Raw genomic sequence first — 22,395 nt, 5'->3', positions numbered from 1 at the left:
ATAAATGAACACGGGAAGCTGCCTTTCTCTCGCCAGGACAAGCCAGCCCCCACCTCCCACCCCTCCAGCACCCCAACAGCTGAGTCGTGGCTAGGCAAAGATTCCAATGACCAGCAACACTGTCTGAAAAAACAAAACACTTTAATTAGACAACTGCAAGCACCTCAAACAACTGGTTATTGTTACAGCATGGGGCTATCTTCTCACAATCTAGTTATTGCAAAGGCATGTGAATAAATTTTTTATGGACAAAGTCAAGAAAAAAGTGGCACTGTAGTTACATGAAGATCAGGAGTAAGCTTACATTCATCCCACTGACTTCTAAAAGAGGCCCAAACACACCTCCGTACTGTACATTCTAAAATCTGTATTGCCTATAAGCTTCAGCCTATGCAGCTTTTTTTCCTAGGAAACACATAATTGTTGCGTGCAACTTACAATGGGCAGTCGTATGTCTACGGATGGGAAAGAATAAAGCTAGTGCAATTTGTTTTAGAAACATGTAAAGCTATGAATGGAATGAGCATGATCTTGCTTCTTGGATTATTTTACCCACTGCACTGTAAATATCTGCAGCTATATCCTTCCTTAACTGATGCCAAGCACACACTTTTATTATAAAAGATCAGTAATTCTACACAGAGAGTGGTTCTCATGCTCTACTTTTAATTTTTTTTCTTTTTCTTAAGGTATAGTACAACTTACAGTGCTTATAAAAAGGCAACACCATATGGTACCATGTCTTCACTATCACATTGTAAGGGAAATTGCTATTTTTCTTTTCTTAAAAGCACTTAAAATAGGCAAAAGTTCTAAAAGGGAGTGCTAAATGATAATGCATACTTTATTAGAAAGAAGTCTAGCCTTCCTTTAAAGTGCCGTTTGGGGAATGAAATCCTGTAAACCAGAGCCACTTTGTTTAAAATCCAATGAACAGGAACTGCTACAGAATAGAAAGTTTACACAATTCCTTAAAGCAGTTTAAAGTCCACTACATGCAATTGGTTTGCTATAAAGCTCTCTAAAACTTAGTCGCTTTACTCTGAAATTGAGTCCCCAGTCCCATATTTAAATGGAAATAAACATTTACAGGGTGCATTTACATACACTATAATACAAGAATGACATCCCTTTGCCAGAAGATAAAATTGTACAATTCCTCGCCGTAACTCAGTTCTGACTTGATAAATTTCTTACACTCGTAAATTATATAATATGCATCAGCTAAAATATTTTTTTTTTTCATAAATAGTTACAAAACTTGCCAAAACACATGGGGGGGAAGTTTCTTTTGTTCAAAAATCTGACATCTGAATGTCACACAACACAAGAAACAATGCTTAAAGACACGTTAAGTGTTTTCTGAAGAAAGTGGGTGAGTAAACTACTAGCTGAGGACAAAAAGACTACCCTTCCCCAAGAACACAGTGCACAAAAAGCAAAATGTCAAACAGTACCTCAAGCAAAATAAAGGTCTGAGGATTGAAGCCAGCTCACGTGTGATCCTGCTAAAGATTTTGTGACAGTCACCATTTAGGTCCAACGCATTGGAAAGTGGTTGCTGGCTTTTTTTTTTTTTTTTTTTAAACAGCTGGAAGATTCTGCTAAGAATTCAGCCACGGATGCCTAAGGCATTCTCCAGCTGAAGCACGTTTCTCTGGGACCATTTCTAGCATGGGGATCAGGAAATCTGTAAACTGTGCAGCATCTTCATGAGGCCAACCGTACTTCTCCACAAGCACATCAAAAAGACTCCAAGGTTTCAACTTGGTGATGTGTCGGAGTTCTCCTGCAAACAGAAATATTAACAGCATTAGAAAAACACCTTGTTACCCAGGTCAATGACTAATCCCTGTTTCGTTTTTCTCCCACTCTGCATTCACAGCACCTTGACCAGGCTGGGAATCATTGTTTAGGAAAGGCAGCACACACCAAGCTTGCTCGAGGTCCTCAAAGGAGATGAGTATGTTCGATGTCAAAGCCAAGAAACTGTTCCTACTGGCCGTCAGTACGTTACACCTGGACTCCACTGGTTCTTCCTGCAGTCTTCACTCTCCCGTGCACAAAGGCACTCATTCACACTCACACCATGGCCAAACAACACTGCAGGCCTTTCCTTCTTAATCAGCCACTGAATCCAAATTTCACAGAATCTGCTCCAATCCCAAAATGGAGGTCTCAGAAACACAGGTCCTTGCCCCACTATGTGGCATTTGCCAGCAATGCAGCAGAGCACTGATTCAGAGCACTGATTCATTCCTAACCAAGCCGAGCAGAGGTTTGGTGCTCCAGAGATTCTGCTCCATCTCTCAGGCAAACACCCCCAGGAAGCTTGGTATGAATCCTTCCTGAGAGGGAAGCACCTGCTGCCACTCCAGTCTCTTTCAACCAACCACCAACACAAGTGGTAGCAGCAGCTGCAGCACTGAGTTTCCCCAAAGAGAGGGGACTTCTGCCAACCTGGCAATGTGTCCCAGACCAAACAAAGCAGGCAAGAACCCTTCTGTAATTCAAACCAGCAACACTACCCAGGTCTGTCCACGGGTCATCCAACATGATGGGGAAGACTCTTCAGTTTCCTGTTCCTCCATTGTGTGGGAATGAGGCCCAAAGCCATGAGATGTGCCATGAGGTACATGGTGAAGGGATTACCGTGGGCACGAGCGAGACAAGCAGCTGTCAGGCCAGATGACCCTCACTGCTGCCAGCAGGAGGGAGCGATACTGAGGTGTCACCTTGCATGCGACCCACAGCCTTTGAAATCCAGGCTCTCAATATCCCTCATTTATATGTGATGTGGCTGCCCCCTCACCATTCATGATGGCAGTAACAGGGTATTTGACTACAGTTGCATCTTTACTTCTCCCAAAAGAATGTATCTGACATTTGAAATCCTCCTCAGAGAGGATGAGAATAGGACCCCACCTTGCAGACAAGTCGACAGGCTTGCTCCTCTCTCCTCCCCAAAGCAGGGGCATCTCTTTGGTAACATCTGCCTTCTGACTGTGTCAGACCACAGCTAGGAACACTTCTATGTAGTGCTATACACTTACACTTTGTAGATCCAGTGCATTTATCACCAACAATCTAATGAATCTATGGCCCCTTGCTTCAACGACTACACTAGTCATGAATCTGTGTGTGTGAAAGTTCTTCCTGAATGTGACCAGACTTAAGAGTGCCAATCTGCTCTAATCAGTAATCAAGCTCTGCCACACCAAGCCCCTTTGATCTCTGGGGACCAGCTGGAACACAAGGGCAGTTGTTTCCTGCTGAATTTCTGTACTCTTAATGCAACCCATGGCCATCCCCCTTCTTCTCAGGTATATATCTGTGCCAGACAGTCTCCCTGGGACACTGCAAAAACCTTTTGAGAGCCCCCAGTGACGCTTCTGCACTGAGGAGAGTGATGGGTCTCACCCAATACTGGAGGCTGAGCAGGCTTCACAAGCTCACTGCACCACCTGGGATGGGGGCATCAGGCCATACTACTTGTAAGCCAAGTGGTTTGTCAGCTTGGTGCTTGTCCGTGCCTGTAACCTACTGCCCATAAAATGCCATCAGACATCAGCTCATGGCTCAGAGTTTCTGCGCATCCCTGTGGCTAGAGAAGTTCCAGGGCAGGAGAAGTAAGCTGTGTCCGTATGATTGCCCCAGAGGCTGAGCATCTCAATGCAATGGATTAAAACCCCCAAAGGCTCAGGAGGCCCTGCTCAGCTCAGCAGTTTCTGCTGCCTCAGCCCTCAGCAGTAGGCTGGGTTGAGTGCTTGAAATTGCTAGGTAGTGCTTGAAAAAGCAGCTCTCAGCTGCTGTCACGAAGTCCCCACAAGAGCAAGTGTGCAAACAATCCATCACCCACAAGCTGAAGAAGAGTCCTGCTGGTAACAGAAGCTCAAGGTGTGCTGCCCACAGCAAGGAATGCCAGCAGAGGCCATGTTCTGGTTTATGTGTGAACATTCACAGTCCAAGCATGTCCCATCAGTACCCAAAGACACAAAAAGGCTCTGCCTTGGGCCCACAGCTGCCCCACATAACAGGAAGGACAGCACATCTTGGAGCAGCATATTCTTTTCCATGCTCACTCTCAGCCCTTTAAATTTTTGTGCAACTCTGCAATTTAACTGCTGAAAATCTTACCTTTTGGAAGGTTTCCAAAAGAGTGTATTGGTGACTATTTACAAGAACAGGTAGTAAATTATGTAACAGGAATGCACGAACTCAAATACTGCCAAAAAGCAATAGGAAGGTGACTTGTTACTGACTGCAAGTAAAAAAATTACCAAAAAAAAAAAAAAAAATATCATGTCCATGGCTTCTCCAGCTCCCAGCATTCACTGCATGGGCTGCTGTAATCATGTACCAAATTAGGCTTAGCTATGGGGGAGGGTGGGTGTGTGTTCCCATCCAGCACCGTCTTCATCATTGCACTCACATTTTGTCATTTCCAGCATCTTTCCTCCCTCAGATCTGATAAGGTACGACTGCATGATGAGGCTGCTGGTGCCACAGTGGAAGGCGAGTTCTTGCTGTTTGAATACTCCTCATTTTGTGAAAGCCCATGCTAAGGCCAGCACAATATTCAGCAGAGTTCTGCTGAGGAACAAAGTATTTAGCACTATGGACTGAAGTTTTCCACAAGAAATTCCGTGACGATTGTAAAAGCGCTTAAGATAGGATACAGTAAAAATTATCTGTATGGGGCCACACTTAGACTAATGCTTCCATTTTCAGTAAGGATCATGATGCTAACTATGGAAAAAAATAGGGTAAGTGAAAGACAATTAACACCACTCAGGTGCACAAAAAAGTCTAAGAATTAATTTTCATGTGGGTCCTTCTCATTTTCATCCTAAAGCATGAGAGTAGCACAGGAAATGAAGGTGTCTGCCAACACGTATTTTCATCTAGTTCAAGAAGTTTGTACCATGTCATTGGAGGAGAGCAAGGCTGTACCTATATTTAAGGGAGAAATTTAAGAAGCACAGGCCCCACCAGTCTGACACCATCTGTATTCAGGGCATTAGCATGAATTTTCAAAGAAGTGCTAGAAATGGACTTCTTTGTGAGAACTTCCTAAGAGAAGCTCTTTATTTGGATTTGTGATAGTGAAGCACACAGGAGATAATGCACAGAGAACAAGGGAGTTTTCTGAGCCATAAAACTCCTGTTGCCAAAGCAGAGGCAGCAATGATCCCTCTGAAAAATGGACTGTTAAGTCAGAAGGAAATTACTAAGAAAATTTCTGAAGGACCAGGGGTTAAAATGCTATTTAAAGCTTTCTCTGCTGACCGTAATACAAAAAACCCAGCGCTCATCGATGAAATTCATCCAAGACAAATTTAAGATGTGTCACCAGGCAAGAGGAAGGTTATTGAACACTAGGACATGGATGCTGTGAAGGACTGGGGAAACAGCAGTGGGATATAATCTGCTGCTACACACCTATGACACGGTCCCAAGAACTAATGCAAGGACTGCTGGTACAGCAGCTGGAAGTGAGGAGCTTGGAGGCAGCCCTTCCTCCCTCCCTTCCAGGAGGTTAAATGAGCAGCATAACAGTGCTTCTCATTGCTCAGCTTCCAAAGGGCAAAGCCAGCACCTGGCTAGCATCTTGCACAGGTTTAGCTCACAAGGAAACAGGACTAGCAAATACCAGAAGAACAACAGAAGGGACCATGGTCTAGAAAAAACAAAAGGGTTTTATCTTTTAGTGCCAAAACATATTAATAATTTTTACAGTCAAAATAGCTCCCATGACAACACTGGAGAAAAGGATTCCCTGGAGTTACTACTGGGCTCAGTCAAGATGAGACCCTATAAAAACACGTGAGCATTTGTGTTATAGTATAAGAAGTAACTTACAAATGCTTTTCCTCTTTTAAATGCACCGTCCTATTTGAGTGTCACAAACTGCCTCAGGCAATTACTGAGAAAGGACTCAATCCTGTAAACTCATTAAGTTACTAACATTTTTCTTTTTGTGCCTGTGACTTCAGTAGCACAACTCAAATGTTTAAAGCATCTCTCTGAGGTCAGACTTGCTTATGGACAGGAGCAAAACTCAAACGGTGATTTCCTGATTTTCACTCAAGACTGATGTTTTCCAAACAGGAGCTCACAGTGGGATTTCTAAGTCCACCCTTAGACCACAGCAAGAAATTCTCACAAGAGCCTCAGGCCTGTACCTCGAGGCTTCTGATCTCTGGTGCTCAGGCCACAAGCAGATGAGTACAAAATGCAGCAGCTTGCTGGCAGACTCTGAAGCCTATCCCTCATACTCTGCCAGGCCACCACACACAAATCCCTGCTGGGGACACCAGAGGCCAGCAGTACTGGGGTGGCCAGGGAAAAGAAAAAAGATACCTGGTGCCCAATGCAAAGATGCTCAAGTAAGCAAGACACTTGCCACCTCTCCTTTTCCTCCACTAAGCACTTCAGTTTCCCCAACTTGCAGCAGTAGAGTAACTGGTATGATCCGAAAATGCAGCTTCGTTTGTTACTCCTTTGTCTTGCATGTGAGATTCTCTCGTTTAAGTAGAAACAGGTGGGATCCAGTCTACTTAATCTTCCACAGCAAACTTGCACTTGTATTTTGTGTGGTTGGTGAACCAAGCCTTTAATCCTACCTTAAATCCCACCCTGTGGATTTTAAGAGGCACCCCCAGTGCCTCTGAGGAATGTCACTGATATTCAGGCCCTAGAGGACAACAGTGACACTCTGCAGTATAAGATGCTCGTGGAAGCACCAGAGACACCCCACATCACAGGAATTTTACAAACTGCCCTCTCCTGTGCACTGCCAACACTGCAGTTACTGAGTAACTGTTAGGTCATTTTACAGTTCTTTGGCATCATTAGAAAATGCCAATCTGTCTGCTGTAAAGTGAAAATTAGGAATGTGAGATACATTACAGCAGCTGCAATCGCTGTCTGAAGGTGCCACAGGGTATCTCGTGCCCGGCCCTCTTACTGCTTTATACATTTACAGACTTGTGGGCCTCAAGTTTGTACATCTCAGTTACCAGGAGATTGTTTGAAGCCTGCTGACACAGTCTCTCTCTCTGCCCACCATGGCAGCCAGCTCCTGAAGCTCACTGCCTGCTGTGCAGGGAAGCACTTGTTTTAAAGCCATCCTCTGCAAATTTCACTGGCTTCCCCCCAGCTCTGACATGGTGGATGCTGGCAAACAGCAGTTCTGTCTTCAGCTTATCCACTGACTTCCTAATTAAGTAAACCTTTCTGATTCCTCCAGCAACCCTCTCTGCTCCACACTCAAAAGCCCCAGGCATTTCAGCCCCCCTTTAAAGGGCAGCTGCTCCCTCCTAGATCATCACTGCTGCCCTTCTCTGCACTGCAACGCCATCACCAGCCTCCTTAAGGACACAGAGGCATATGGAGGTCCCCGCTGTACCAGAAATATCCAGCACAGAACACACAGCCCTCGTGCACAGGAGGGTCAATCACTGATTGTGTCCAGCCTCACAAGCTCCCAGAGCCCAGCACTGCCAGCTCAGCCCCCGGACACCAACACCTCACTGCAGCTGTTGGGCTGCACTGCCCAGTCCACGGCACAGCTCAGGCACATGGAGCCACAAGCAGGGCAGTCCACAGCTCTGGTCAGCAGGACTGCCCTCCCCAGCTGTGCCAGCCAGCCCTAGATGTTCCTCTACCGCAGAACAGGATGCTCCTGACAGACCCTGTCCCTCCATACAGCACAGCACTGTCTTGTACTTCGAGGGGATGGAAGACACTTGAGGCATCACCACATCCCCCACGTGTCAAAACCCTGCCTTAAAGCAGCCTGGGCAAAGACAAAGTTCCATCGCTTGGCACACACCCATCTGCTCTGCCTGCTCCCCCAGTGTGCAGTGACCACACTCAGCTCAGTGTCCACTGCCAGTTATTCCCTTCCCACCTCCATTACTTCTTACCAGTAGCACCTGCTGGTCACCATCTAGGACCACAGCTGCTGACAGATGTTCTTCCACCACGTTATGAGCCACACATCACTTGAGTCCTCACACTTACATGAACATTAGACAACAGATTCAGACAGACACTTGTTAATATCCACACTTTGCTGAGTACATCCCCAAATGAATTTTAAATGAAATACTGAAAAGAACACCGCAAATTGTGGCTTTTCCCAGAAAGCCAAGTTTACACCAAAGTTCTTCTTTAATAACAGCTCTCCATTTAAATGGATATATTTCTTCAGTACCCATAAATGAACATATTCTCCTTTTGGATAGTATTATGCTTTAAATTAGTGTTGCATAAATACCGTTACCTTTTTTGGTGAAAAACTCCTTGGAATATTTCCCCAACATAGCGTATTTTCGAGGGATTTTTCCCAGCAGTTCAATGATCAATGCTATGTGGTCTGCATTGGAGAACATTGCCAGCAAAACAGAAACATACAACAGTTTAATCAGTACATTGCATGCACACACTAACGCTGGCCCGGTACAGACAGAAATAGATTGATCCTGGTAAAAAACACACGTGCACACTGCTCGCTCAGTGGCTACTTTGCAAAGATGCTTTCAGCAAAACTTCCTTCTCAAAACAATGTTTGAGTGTCAGCTGCCACAAACAAGTTTTGCCATGTAATTTTAAATGTACCAACAGTTATTTTTCAGAACATTTGGGTAAAAAAAAAATTGTCAGAGATTCCTGGGAAGTTTGCTTTTCAAAATGAAAAATTTTGTTGTGTGATTTCAGGAAATGCTCCTCACTGGGACATGCTACAACCAGCAACAGCAATTCCACTTCTGTCTGCATCACGGCACCTTTCAAAAAGAAGAGGTACTACCTCTGCGATTGAAGAATTCCCGAGAATATTTTCCAGATAGAGCAAAGTGCCTTGGGATATTGCCTAGCAGCTCTATGATGTGTGCTATGTGGTCTATGAGGGAGAGAAAAAAAGGACACGGGAGTGGAAGGGGCAGGGAAAGGATGGGATAAAAAAGAAGAGGAAAGAAACTGGAATTAGTAAAAAATCAGAAATAGTTTCAAATCAACAATGTTTGCAGCAAATCCATGCAGAGGTTTCCAGGATCAGCAGAGCTCTGGCATCATTAGTAGCATTTAGGAACAATGAATGATGCCCACATTACCACTGCAAAGAGCATTTACAAGCAAACAAGCATGAAAATGGACAGGTATACAGATGGAAGCAGGAGTTAACTCTGATTTTAAAAAAGTAATTAGTAACTGTCTAATTAAAATAAAAATACACAATGTAAACATTATTCCAGTGTCACTCTTTTATAAAGAGAAAATACTATAAAGTTCAAATTTGTTGTTTCTTTTCTAAACTAAAATGTTGTTATTTTCAATCAGGTTTCCACACATATGCAATCTTACAAGAAGGGCAGTTTAAATCCTTCAGGCAGTTGTTAAGTAGATGAGTATCTGCAGAAGGGAGTTTTTGCCCACCCACTGCTAGTGGTGGAACTTAAAACTAAAAAGAAAAAAAATCACATTTATATTCTGAAAACAATGTGTATGAACAGTTCTACTCAAATACAAAACTTAAAACTCACTGTAAGCTCACTGGAAATTTAAGAGAAGGAGAATGAAAATATGAAGAAACTCTTACAGTAATCTCAAGAGAGTCATACCTTCATCCCTGGAATAGTCTTCACCAGAGTGTGGTTCAAACAAGTAATCTCCAGTCGCTAGCTCAAACGCCTATAACGTAACAGACACGGTTATGGGTATTTCAAAAATAACATTTTCCATCATAAGATGTCAGCAAAACATCACAACCACCTCAGAAGCGAGAGGGAATTAACATTCGAAGCTCAAGGCCTATGACTTGGATCTAAGACTGAGGAGAGGCCACTTACCTGGGGACATCATTCCTGCAGTGCAGAGGCAGCACGAACCCAGGCACTGGAGAGAGCCTCGTGTCCAGCCCCGCGCACGCCTGGGGCCGCAGGCGCCAGCAGTGCCCACCCCCCAGGTGCTGCTGCCCATCCAGCTGGGATGAAGGAAGGAAATCCCACAGGGCTGGAAGTGCAGCCCCTCCCCGCAGCACCTGGCCCGGGACATTCCGCATTCCGGCAGCACTGCCAGCTCAGAGCAGCACCAGGCTGCCGAGGGAGCGGCTCCCCACAGGCCGGCTGCACTGGACTGAGCTGATGGTAAACACGGCTTTACAGACTCGTGCGTAGTCTGGTGATTGTAGTCAAGTATTTCTAAACACGTGTCAGGTATTTCTAAATACGTAATAAAATCTACACATGTATCCGAAGGCTATTTACCTGTCAGATTGCATGGTGGAGACTGAATTAAAGTCTGAATACCAAGTAAAATCCACTCATGACTATAATTAAACACTTGAAATTGGCCAACAGGGTAAGCTTCTTTGATGACTCTAAATCTGAGTTTTTTAAAATGCATTTTTGTTGAATCAGATGTCATCAAACTAAATACCTCAATGATGGGATAAACTGTGAGACTGACACTGACGGGGGAATCCAGAACAGACACCAGGACATCAGATCCCCTCAGGGCAGGCAATGCTTCCACTGGATGCTAACCCTGTGTTAGGTGGGGGCAAAACTGACTTTCTCTTTATGGGTTAATGAATATGAAAAGCTGCAAGGCACCAAAGCAACTATGAGAGCCCCTACTTGTGTACAGACATGGATTCATCTGGTCTAATTTGTTAAACTATTCTCTTTCAGCTCTGGCTCACCAATTGCCCAAGCAGCCACAGGAATCTAATTCTTTCCAGGTGGTTCAAACATCAAACTATTTTCCATGTCCAAGACATGGGAAGACATCTGATCCAGAAAAGCATTCCAAAAATGAGGCAGAGCTTCCTGGCACAATTCTAGGATGGGATTTCACTCCATTAGAAGATTTACTATAAAATACTTGTCTCCTGAAAACAGACACTTTTCTGCTCCAATTTTTAATCTGGAGTTGTTAAATCACCTGTAAATTTAGCCTATTTATGGGCACTTGGCTTCTTCAAGCTGTGAACTGCAGTGTCATCCAAGTGGGCTACGGCCAACATAACTCACTGCAATCACACACAGCAGCCAAGAAAACAAGAACACTCCTTGTTGACATTTCCGTTGATCCTATGAATGAGCCTTTAACTTCTGAAGTTACCATCATTACAAACAGTCATTCACTATTTTCTTATTCTATTCTTAGCTCAAGATTGGCAGTTTCCTTTTACAGCTGAAAAAAATCTAAAGGACTTCATAAAGTACCAGGTTTCTAAACTGAAATAAATGTTAAGAGCAGCCAGAAGTCATCACTGGGAGAGATCTCTGAACACAACACAGAGAACATTGTTATTCTCCTGAGATGAGACAGAGAAGACCCAAGTGTCCTCTCTGTATCTCATGGGAATATATTTATTCTTAGGAAGAGCTGGGCCAGCTTTCCCAGGAGAGCACATACTGATGGGGCTGATTCCTGAGGACATTGAGAAATTCACTGCTATGAAACACAGATCCCTGGAGAAGAATGGAAACGTAGCTGAATTTAGCCACAAAGGTAGACTACACAAGAATACAGCGCCTGTCCCAAAACTGAAGTATTAATAGCTTGATATGTCTGCGTGGGACTAAAAAGATGAAAACTGAAGAACTGTGAAAAGTGTTTCTAGAGAAGCACAATAGGTAAGCATACTGCTGTGGTACTCTAAATTTGAGATCAGTCTGTGTATCGCAAGAGCTGAAAGCTCTCATAGATTTGGAGTATTTATACCACCCTCTCACTGAACAAAAACTAAAGCTTTTCAGAATGATGATGATGCTTCTTTTTTCCTTTTTGTATAGCTCTGACTCCATGCCCAGGATGGGCTTGGGCCACAGCCTTTGATTTTCTGGCTGTCCCTAAAGGACTCTAAGAACAAAAAAACTGACTCGGATGCACAGAACCAGTTGCTGTGGTAAGTATTTGTAATGATAGTTCGTAGCACCCAAGGAGGACAATGTCTCACAGGTTCATCTGTGGCAACCTGGTAGTATGTTCCCATGTATTATCAGGACAGACTGGCTACACAGTGCAAGATAAATGAAATTCATTTGTCCTCATTTAACAAAGAGTAAAACCCAGACCTAGGTTTCTATCATAAAGAATCAGTGTTAGAGATACTATAACGAACACATAAATACCTGTAAGAACGACAATGACATCTCTGGGTTGTATCAGTCAGAGTTTTTTTTCTCTTTAAACCCATATCCAAAGGTGTGGTGCACCGGAGAGCTTGTGCTGTTACTGACGCAGTGCCACTGGAAGAGCAGCTCTCTGCTGCTGGATACTGAGAGCCACAGCTCTGGCTGTGGAACCACTGATGCTCTGAACTTCCTGGGCGTTCTCAGTACTCTCTCACACTTTACATCCAGCTGTAGGCACATACAGTGCCTCAATCCCCATACAGGAGGTCACTGACACTGTGACGACATGAGGAGACCAAGACCCCAAGGGCGGCACAGTGACCACAGGTCTGGTTCGCCCAACTGTGACCCGTCTGGGGCCACCAGCATGAGAGAGACCGTGTCAAAGTGGAGAAAAGCCAGGAAGGACCTGGCCTCAGGCAGTATGGAGGCTGAGCAGAAGATAGAGGAGGGGGAGGCTGGTGGAGCTGGGTTTGCTCAGGTGGGAGAAGGGAGAAGGAGGGATTTAACTGCTGCACTCCACTGTCTGAAGGCAGTGGCAGAGAATAACAAGATACACGCTTCCCATTGAAAGGACAACAGAGAGCAGACACAGGCAGCAAGATGGGAAATCCCAATCAAATATGAGGAAAAAAAATTCTTTGGTGAGACTGGCTGAGTAGTGGGACAGGCTGTTCAGAAAGGCTGTGGAAATGCCATCCTGACAGGTGTGCACCCCTCTGAGTGACCTCGTTCAAGTTTGACAACAACCCTTGTTCAAGAAGGGGGCAGATAACAGAGATCCCTTTAAACCTGATTTTGTCTATAATTTCCATGATGCTACAAATACAGACTAACCATATTTACTTACTTTCCCTTTTAAAGTGTTAATTTGTAAAAGCTAGTTTCTTGACTCCATGAAACTCCAACTTTAAAATACCATGATTTTTTTTACTTAATGTTGACATTTACCAAGAGAAGTCAGCATTTCATTTATTATGTGGAGATAAAAAATGAGATACAGCACACTCAACATATGGCACAGAAGCCCAAGGCAATCATCCATCCTTACAGACTGTTCTGGCAATTTCTACTTACCACTTTCCTAAGGTTATCACAGAAAACCAGTCTAGACTGCTTTTCTCCACCTGCAGATGGTGAACCTTTCATATGAACGGTTCCACTGCTGTTTTATAGGCTCTGAAGAGGCTCTTTTTCTTTCCTGCCACACGACTGCATGCGAACCTACCAGAGTACAGAACTGGGTGGCATCACTATTGTATATAATGGACCCATATCCAACCACACAACTGGAAATAGCTACATTTTCACTGTGTGACAGCTGTGTACTCAATCTGGTGATTGAAAAATGGATGCACGCCTAGGGAAAGCTGTCTGGGAGAGGACTGGAAGAACATTCACTTGGACTGCATCAGCCTCCCTGAATTGAAGCCCCAGCTGAAAAAGAACAAGCTATAGGCCAGAATTATTATTTTGACAGATGAGCTGTAGCTCTTGGCCAGAGCTTCTCTGCCCCAGCTGAAATGAAGAGATGTGAATGGGAAGACTGTAACTGCTTTAAAAGTAGGCTTGGTTTTAAGAACACTGTTCCACAGGTCAGTGGGAGCATGGAAAGAAGATCAAAAAGCTTTTTGAGATACACACACCAGCTGACAGTTTGTTCTCCCATGGACATCTCCCTCCGAAGAGCCAGGCAATGGGAAGAATATGAAAGGCATTTTGCAGGGTTAGTGCTTGGTAAGAAAGGCCAGATATACAAAACAAGAGACTTGCATGGGATGCTCGGAAAGGAAACAGGGTTCTTTTATTTGCTGTACTCCAGTCTTGGAATCATGCACATACTGAGTGGTTGCCTTGGAAAGTCAGCTCCCTCTCGGAAATCATTTTCTGTTGAGTATTTCAGGTTGTCCACCCACCACCTTCAAAAAGGGGGTACAGCGAGTAATAACAGCATTCTGTACTGTATCTGCCTACTGAAAAATACGTGCATGGCAACTTCAGTTTTTTCTCCCCTCAAAACTCCATTTTTGATTTTTCATTTTTCCTCAAAATACTGCTTCTGTGCAGACTGAGGCTTGTCATCACACCTTTGGTATGTGCAACTCACACATACTAACACGATGATACTCATGATCCCATGGAGACATGATCATTTTTTCCTTGCTTACAACAGTGGAAGAGTAGCTAAGGACAGTTACCTCTCCACTACACATTCGAGAACATCATACAAAGAAGTAAATTGGGGGCGCAAGCCTGCAATTTACGTAAGGGCACTTACATGGAGGTTTAATTTTAACAACATATCTTGCTCGTTCTTCATTCTGTTCCTCTGAGTTCTCTCACATGAACAGAAATGCCGATGAATAAACCCCACTGCTGTAAACTTGCTTGTCTTGTAGTAGCATGTCCCTTGTTTTCAAAGCTCTTTGCCTGTCCCCCTTTCCCTCACACCTGGTAGTGATTTCTTTAATCATCTGTATTCTCTTTGGGTAGATAAAACACCAAGTACAATTTACACCTTCTCTGACTTCCTGCTGATCTACAGCTGTCATCTATTTGCTAGGTCTTATTACAAAGAGAAGACATTGCAGGAATCACAACTCTCCACAAAAGCCACCTCAGAAAAGTGTTAAAAACTTTAAAAGTCTTGTTCACGTCCCAGCCTGTAACACAGTCACCTATTTCCCCACAACTCAAAAAAAAGGTAATGAACAGAAGTCAGATGATGAGATTCATCACTTCAGGTGCTTTTCCTGTTTCTAATCCAAGGAGATTGTAACAAGGAAAAGCAGTGGAATCATGGCACTTGCAGTCATTTCCAGAAGCAATACAAAAGGGATGCCATCTGCCAGTACTAACTCTCTTATCTTGCCAGGATTTCCTGGCAGCAGCAGTGGAGTACTGTGTTCCATGTTTTCTGGGATTTAGAAAATGCTAAATCACTCCGTGTCTGTTCAGTTTCTGCTCTAAAGACAGCAACCCTCTCAATACTATTAATGTGGAAATTCAAATCGATACAATTAAATCATCAACACTGTTTTCAATCCTGTCAAAGGTACTGCTGGTTCCAAATCTATTCCTTTTTTTGGGTGAAAATGAGAGATGCACCTCCCTGTTGGCCGAATTAAATTAGGGCTTAGTACAGCACGGGAACACCTTCTAGAATTTAGTAAATGTGGAGAGATTCCCAGTGTCTAGCTTTCCATGAGAGCACCTGAGTATTCCACTTAAATAGGCCATGTTGTTAAAAGAAAAATAAAAGGGCACTGTACAATTTCCCTAAGCAAACTTAGGAATGTCCAGCAAATGACAGCAACAATCATTCAGACAGAGGTCACCAAAGTTTAGGAAAAAAAATAAGGTACATTTCGTTGCATTCTTTGCCAAGCACTGAACAAGCAAACAACTCTACTGTGATCTGGAAAAGCCCACTGACATCTAACCTCTTTCACTGGCTTCACAGCACTTCATGCATGCACTGATTATAGGCCTCCAAAGATATGCATCATCCTCTTTTTTCCCTTCCTTTATTTGTTTTTCTAGAGACTTCGACTCAGCTCACCTGAGCAGAGGACTGGTACTGGTCTGAGGCTATTCACATTCATCCTTTAAGCCTGATTCAAAGAAGATTGGAGCACAAGAACTGGGCCAAGTCAAACTATCTAAAATTAGAAGATTCAGCTCACAGGCTGCTGGCTTGCAATGCTACTTATTCACTGACATAACACCACAGAAACAGCACTGTAAGGTTATTAGCACTGAGTTATTCTGCCCTCTTTTGCTGTTTGGGTAAAGTCCTTACTTGGCTCTGATTACGTACACTTCCAGCACAAGTAATCCTGATCAGAAACTGGCTAGTCCCATACTAAAGTCAATACAAATAAAACAGGATTATTCTTTCCTGGAAGCTGCATCAAAACCATCGAGCTCCTGGCTAGATGAAGCCATCTCAACTAACTGAGCCCAGGAAAGGAATGTTCTCCATGCAGACACAAAATACCATGTCCCAGGAGATTCGTACAGGGATATTCTGGAAGTTGCTGTACATACGGGAACACAGATGCTTTGCATGCTCAGGGCCCTTTTATCAGAGGCTTTTGTTTAATAACCTCATCTTCATCCTTATTATTAAAAACTGTGTAAAATTGACAGGCTAATGGTATGATGAAAAAAGACATTCTGCTGCTGCTGAGATCAAACACAACCTTCTGTGCTTAACACACTTTATGCCATAAATACAAGCCAATGCAAGAACCAGCAGCTGGGCTACTCATGGTCAGTGCTATCCCTCAGTGAGCAAGATTATTTCATTAGCAAGCAAAAGGCAGTGAAAACCTTAGGCTCAAATGGAGATCTATAAAGCATAAGACCAAGTTAAGACTCCAGGTGAATCCTGGTACCAAGCATTCCGAGTCATCCTTCATAAAACCCAGGACACATAAAATGATAGGTGTGTTTTATAGACACATAAATCTCTGACACAGAAACCCTATGGACACTAAGTTCCAAGAAAGGCCTTTTTTGTTGCAATTTTTTAAATGGATATGTGAGCCAGAATATCTGACACAGGAGCGGATACAGAGAAAATCTTCTATTTTGCAATCTAAGCAGTACTCATGTGTGCTTGGTGCTGTCACATTAGGTGAAGTATGGATGGATGGAAACTTGACAAGGAAAAAGTAATGGAAATACTGCTGGACCACTCATTTTGCGCAGTACTGCTTCCAAAAATGCCCTTAATGACTCTGGACTTGTACAAGCAAAGTAATCTCTGCTCCCCTTTGAGAGTCCTGGACAACATGGCTAACAGGATATCGGAGCTGTTATTTTGGCTGAAAATAAACACCACCTGCTCCAGCAGACAATCCCTTTGAAAACACAGTAAACACTATGGAACAAAGTGAATTAAATACGAAACAGGAGCAAGATAACCTAGAAGGGCATTTTTTGAACCAAATCTAGGTACAACAAGGAAACCAAACTTTAGAAAGCGAGTGGGGCTGTAGTGGCATTAAAACACTTCCTCATTTCACAGTTTTTGACTGCTTTAGGGATTGGAGAGATTCACATCATAATTTCCAAAGACAGCCTAAGTAAGTTATCTGGGAGTTTGCGGTTCCACATCAGGAATGTTTTCCTGGCTGTTAACCTCTGTTCCAAGTCCTCTGCAGAAAGAGGTATTAAGGTCTTCAAGGCAATCCCTACCTCAGTGCTGTTTTCCATCTGATACAGGATCAGCATCCACAGTGCTCTGACCCATTTTCTCAGCCACACAGCAATGAAAGCAGATTCTGGGGGCTTTCCAACAATGAATTTTTTCTATGAGCTTGAGAGGCTGCTCTCTACTTTTTACACATCTATACCATGATGACAACTGAATTCAAAAACTGTATGTCAGGGCTGTAAATTTCTACTGCAGTTCTTAGGGGCAAAAACCTAGAGGGTGTGACACAAGGCAGAATTACAGCACTACTGCCTCAAATGCTTTTACTACCTGCAAAGCTTACGTAACAAAAAAGCAAAAATATATTTTTCTCATTAAAATACTGAAATTTCATTCATAATTGTGAATCTGAGTTAAGATACCTCCAGTGACAGTGATGCTTTAGGCTTTTTTCTTTCCTTAAGTCTGAAGAAAGCAGTAACCCTTATATAACATGGAGAAGTTGTAATAGGCTGGGCAACCCCGAGTACTGCATGAATATTATATTCCTTAGGTGTGATATTGCTATTAAGTACCCCACTATCTTTAAACACAATTCTAGATAGACTTCAGCCTGATTTATGTGCCTTTAGCTACAAGACTAAAAGACTATAAAAGACTATAAAATTAGCAGCAATAGGTACAACTTGAAAGAAAGATGAATAAAGGGTGTCCAATAAAATAAAAGGTTACCAAGCTCAACTGAGGTTTACAAAATACTAGGCAACAGAGCAAATAGTCTCTATAGTAATTTTTTAGTTAGTTAAGAGGAGAGTAATTAAAAGAATTAAAGAACTAACTGTGAAATATTTTATATGCTTTATTTTCAATGTAATAGAAAAATTCTCCATTTTGCCCCCAAATGGAAGAGTAAATTTGGAAATGGATGGGTTTTCTGTGTACTAAAGGAAAAGCTAGTATTAAACTCCAGAGGAAACATACTTTAATTTAACTTATGGGTTAGTTACTTCCAACACATGGCCTGCTGAGCTTATAATATCTGTAGGATTTTATGTTCCTTTCAATCCTCCTCCTCCTCCTCTCCCTCCAAGCTGCATAATTCTTCTCATCACCCACGCCTGCAAACTGTGTCTAGTATTTGAATCTTCTCCTCCTCCTCCTCACACATTTACTCCTATCAGACATGCATTTGTAAAATATAAAGACTTGATTAAGTTTTTGCTTTTAAAACAGGCAAAGGTATTTCTAAATTTATTTTTTGGAAATACGTACTATCTTTAATGAGAAGATGTATGCAGCTTGTTTATCCTCAAAGAGATATTACAGAGTGTTTCAAAAAGCTGCATGATTAAGTTTTCACTTTTTCTGTTCTCTAAAGACTCTTAAAAAGCTGTAATTTCAGTTCTGTGTTAAAACTAATTCTACAGAATTTTACCATATATTTTACACTAATAAACTGAATTCCTTCTCTTGAAAGTTTAGAACTAATCCTAATTCAATCCATGTTTTCACTGCACTTGGCACCAATTTAAAGTGTTTCACTGTTTTGCTACTTTACACAAGAAAAAGGGATGTAATCACAGCTAACAGTAGCACAGGTTCTATGACTGGAATGAAACAAGCAGCTGTACTTTTTCAGTTACAATTTGTCATTCAAAATAGACATATATTTTCTCTCTAAACTTGCATGTTTCTGACTACAAGTTTAAAATGTATCACATGAAAATTAGATGTGGCCTCCAAACTATTTCCTTTTGATTAAGAAGGCTTGAGAAATTGAAAGAAAGGAAAGAAAGCAGCAGCAGCTATCTGATACAACATAATTTATGATAATATATTTGGGTCAAAATGTCAGAACCATCCGCATCAGGTTTCCTCACTGAATAACAACTGTTTTTAGAAGGTTTACTCTTGTAAAATACACATTGTATTGCTCTTACCATACATGCTGTACTCCAGATATCAGCAGGTGTACTGTAACCTGCTCCTATTAAAACCTCTATGGATCTATATTGTCTTGTCTGGATGTCTTCTGTGAAGTGTTTATGCTAAAATAGAAAGAACCACATTAATGGAAAAAAAGGACAATAAAAAAACTTGTTCTAAAGTGAAAGCTAAAATGATGTAGTCACACTTACCACCCAGCAGGCATTCCCCAGGTCAGCAATTTTAACTCTAATTTTATCTGCATTTCTTGGGTCTAGTGGATTCACCAGTAAGTCAGCAGCACGAGTTTTTGCTAACACAAGCAAAAGGCAGAATAGTTAGTATGTTAAGCCTACTATTCATTATCTCTAAGCAGTTTTGCCTTGACACTTCATTCAGTGTTGTCATACACTGAAGACATCAAAATAATTCGCTGAATGTTACAAGAAATTAAAGCAACATAAATAGGATTTCTTACCCAGATTTCTAAATATCCTTATACACTTCAAGCGCAAATTTTTTGCATTCTTTAGCTGCCAAATGACTATTACTAGAATATCCAGAGGAGCTTCTAAGCAAACCCAGTGTATATGTTTCCCAGAACAGATTCAGACAGAAATTGTTAGAGAACTCAGACTCCAAGAACTCACCCACTACACGCATGAAAGATATGCTCTTGGAACAGTTTGGTTGAGAAAATAAATCTTGCACTTCCATGCCTGGCTACAGTAAATAAAATCTGGTTGGATTTTTCTTTTTTTTTTTAAAAACCTATCCCAAGGGGTAAAAGACTCACCGAAACCTGGCTAATTTGAGAGCCTAGGGGGCTGTCATCCTTTTCACAAATAAGTCAGCATTCAAAGTTCTCTGAAGGTCCTATTTGCATCAACTATGATCCAGACTAAAAAGGCAGAACATTAATCTAATTAATCTTGCAATCTTTAGAGGCTCTTGGGACACTGAAACCTTAACACAGACCGGTGGAGGTGCTGCTTTTTTCTCTGTTTTGACATACCACCTGCTAGATCCCAAACTGCACTGGAAAGAAAGCAGATAACAGAACCAGATATCACAAATCACAGGGCAGCACAGGACTGGTCTCAGCTACAAAGACTAAATTGGAAATTGATGGTAGGATAAGAAAGAGGTACAAGATCCAAAAAGAACTTGTGACTCCCAATGATCTGTTAAACTGGTAAAAGACTTGGAAGAGGAAAATACACCAGACATGGGACAAGGACAAAAAATACTGGAGGTCTAATGGTGAATTAGGAGTGACTGAAATCAGATGGGGATCTTCAACTGCTGGCACGGGAAGCCTGAATGGGTCATCAGAGCACTGAATAGTGGCCAAGCAGAAAAGAAAGTGGCAGGATCCATCAGAGGAGAGAAGGAATGAAAATACAGGAGTAAATAGCAAAAGAGGGGGTGGTGACCTCAACAAACAGCCCTCTAAAAGAGCTGCAATGGAGTCCAAGACTCAAGTTTATAAAAAGCACCAACGTAAGGACAGAAGTAAAACACTCAAAAGACAGCAACTAGTAAGACTAGTAAGCTTAATATTAAAGTATTCCCTTAAAAGCATGCTGCATAGTACAGTGTAATTTTTTTAACACAATCACATGCATTACTCAAGAAATAACAGGACCTCAGCTCAGTAGTCTTTGCAAAAAAATAAAAACAAAAACAAACAAACCAAAAAAAAACCCCAGCAAGAGATAAATCCTTCCCACATGTCTTGTTGAAGGACTGCAGTAAATAAAGCGGAAGGAAGGAGGGGGGGAAAAAGCCTCATGACTAAGACATCTGAATATGGCATTAGGCAACAGCTTTCTTCAACTCTTTTCTGAGAGGGACCTGAGCAGGTAATAGGCGAAAGTGTGCCTACACTTTTGTGTTTTTCTCAAAAATTTGTGATGCTTATGTCCTGTCTCTTCCGAAAGATGAATTCTTGGATTCTGTATCTGACAAACACAGATCATTTAAAACGGAAAGTGAAGCCAGAACAAGTGTATCTTTTAGAAAGTACTCACAAAAAAGCATCCAAAGAAGCTTAACCTGTGCACAAAATTAGTGAGCACTTCTGTGTCCTAGTTCCATAAAAACTAAGAAATATCACCTTAATTCTCACAGTCTCAGAATGACAATGTACTTAGCAAACATTCAAACACTGGAAGGAGGAGGAGGGGAGTCGTGAGGAAATTACAGATCTATCTTCAGGGCATTTGGTCACGCAGTGAAAACTTGGAAAAGATAAAAACTGCTTATCCACTGAACACAAATTGGTTTGTGCACTGAATGAAGCAAGTACCCCCCAAAAATGAGACCATGTCACTTAATAATGTATAGCCATGCCTAGAGAAAGAGGAACAAATAAAAGTCTACTTCAGTACAAGAAAAGGGCACTAAAATATGGTGGAAAATGGGTAGTAGCACCATTTAAAAATATTGAATAGCCTCTAACTCCTGTATGCATCTTCTTTCTAAATACCTTCATCTCTTTTATTACTGTTATACTCAATGTTATTATTGATGCCTTTAGTATCTGTAACATTCAGCTTTTCTTCTTTCTGCAAAAAAAGTGAACTATCACTGAATTTACTGTCTGTCTTTCTTTGCACGAAAGGTGTGTGAACTGATGGGATAACAAAAAGGAGGAGTAAAGTAGGTTTGCTTATGGAGATAAGCTGTTTCCATGAGGACAAAACCGGCTTTAATCTCTGGAGGCATGAGGATTTTACACACCACTCCAGGTAAACAGCAGTAGAGTCTTTCTGCCTATATACAGCTGGCAGAATGAAAGAAACTACCAGGCATCTAGGAACCTCCTGTACATTGTTTCAGGGACTTCAGACTGTCAGGAGATGGACTAGAAGCCTTATTTGTCTGGATCTTCCAGAAAAGCAGTTCTACTGAGCTGTACTTTATTTCATATTTCTTACCTTACCTGTCAGACGCTGTAATAAACTGTGTGAATTGCTCTTCTAAAGTCTTAAACCAAGAAATACACTTGACTGCATTTTTCAATGCAGCTCTATCTAAATTTAGTAACTTCATCTGCGACAATGGTGATGGCAGGCTTGGTGATCTTCTCCCTAAGCTCTCATTTTCTTCTATCTGCTTACAGATTTAGTCTCTCAGAATCTTCTTTATTAA

At 42.1% G+C, this 22,395-nt stretch overlaps 1 protein-coding gene across 5 annotated transcripts in view; it reads right to left on the bottom strand.

Moving 5' to 3' along the window:
- Window positions 1–124: 124 nt before the first annotated feature.
- SRPK2 (SRSF protein kinase 2) overlaps window positions 125–22,395 on the bottom strand; it is a 137,088-nt gene continuing 114,817 nt past the window's right edge. For 2 of the 5 annotated variants that reach the window (XM_048302413.1, XM_048302414.1), the window contains 6 exons: window positions 19,452–19,552; window positions 19,254–19,361; window positions 9,627–9,696; window positions 8,816–8,908; window positions 8,291–8,383; window positions 125–1,789 (listed from right to left, as the gene is read on the bottom strand). In XM_048302413.1, the coding sequence (XP_048158370.1) occupies window positions 1,605–1,789; window positions 8,291–8,383; window positions 8,816–8,908; window positions 9,627–9,696; window positions 19,254–19,361; window positions 19,452–19,552 (650 nt within the window). In that variant the 3' untranslated portion in view covers window positions 125–1,604. The remainder of the gene's footprint in view (window positions 1,790–8,290; window positions 8,384–8,815; window positions 8,909–9,626; window positions 9,697–19,253; window positions 19,362–19,451; window positions 19,553–22,395) is intronic. The other 3 variants (XM_048302416.1, XM_048302417.1, XM_048302415.1) reach the window with 2 other exon arrangements.

The sequence above is a fragment of the Corvus hawaiiensis genome, chromosome 4 (assembly GCF_020740725.1).
Source record: "Corvus hawaiiensis isolate bCorHaw1 chromosome 4, bCorHaw1.pri.cur, whole genome shotgun sequence".
Lineage (NCBI taxonomy): Eukaryota > Metazoa > Chordata > Aves > Passeriformes > Corvidae > Corvus > Corvus hawaiiensis.
This window is presented reverse-complemented; position numbering and strand designations above follow the sequence as displayed.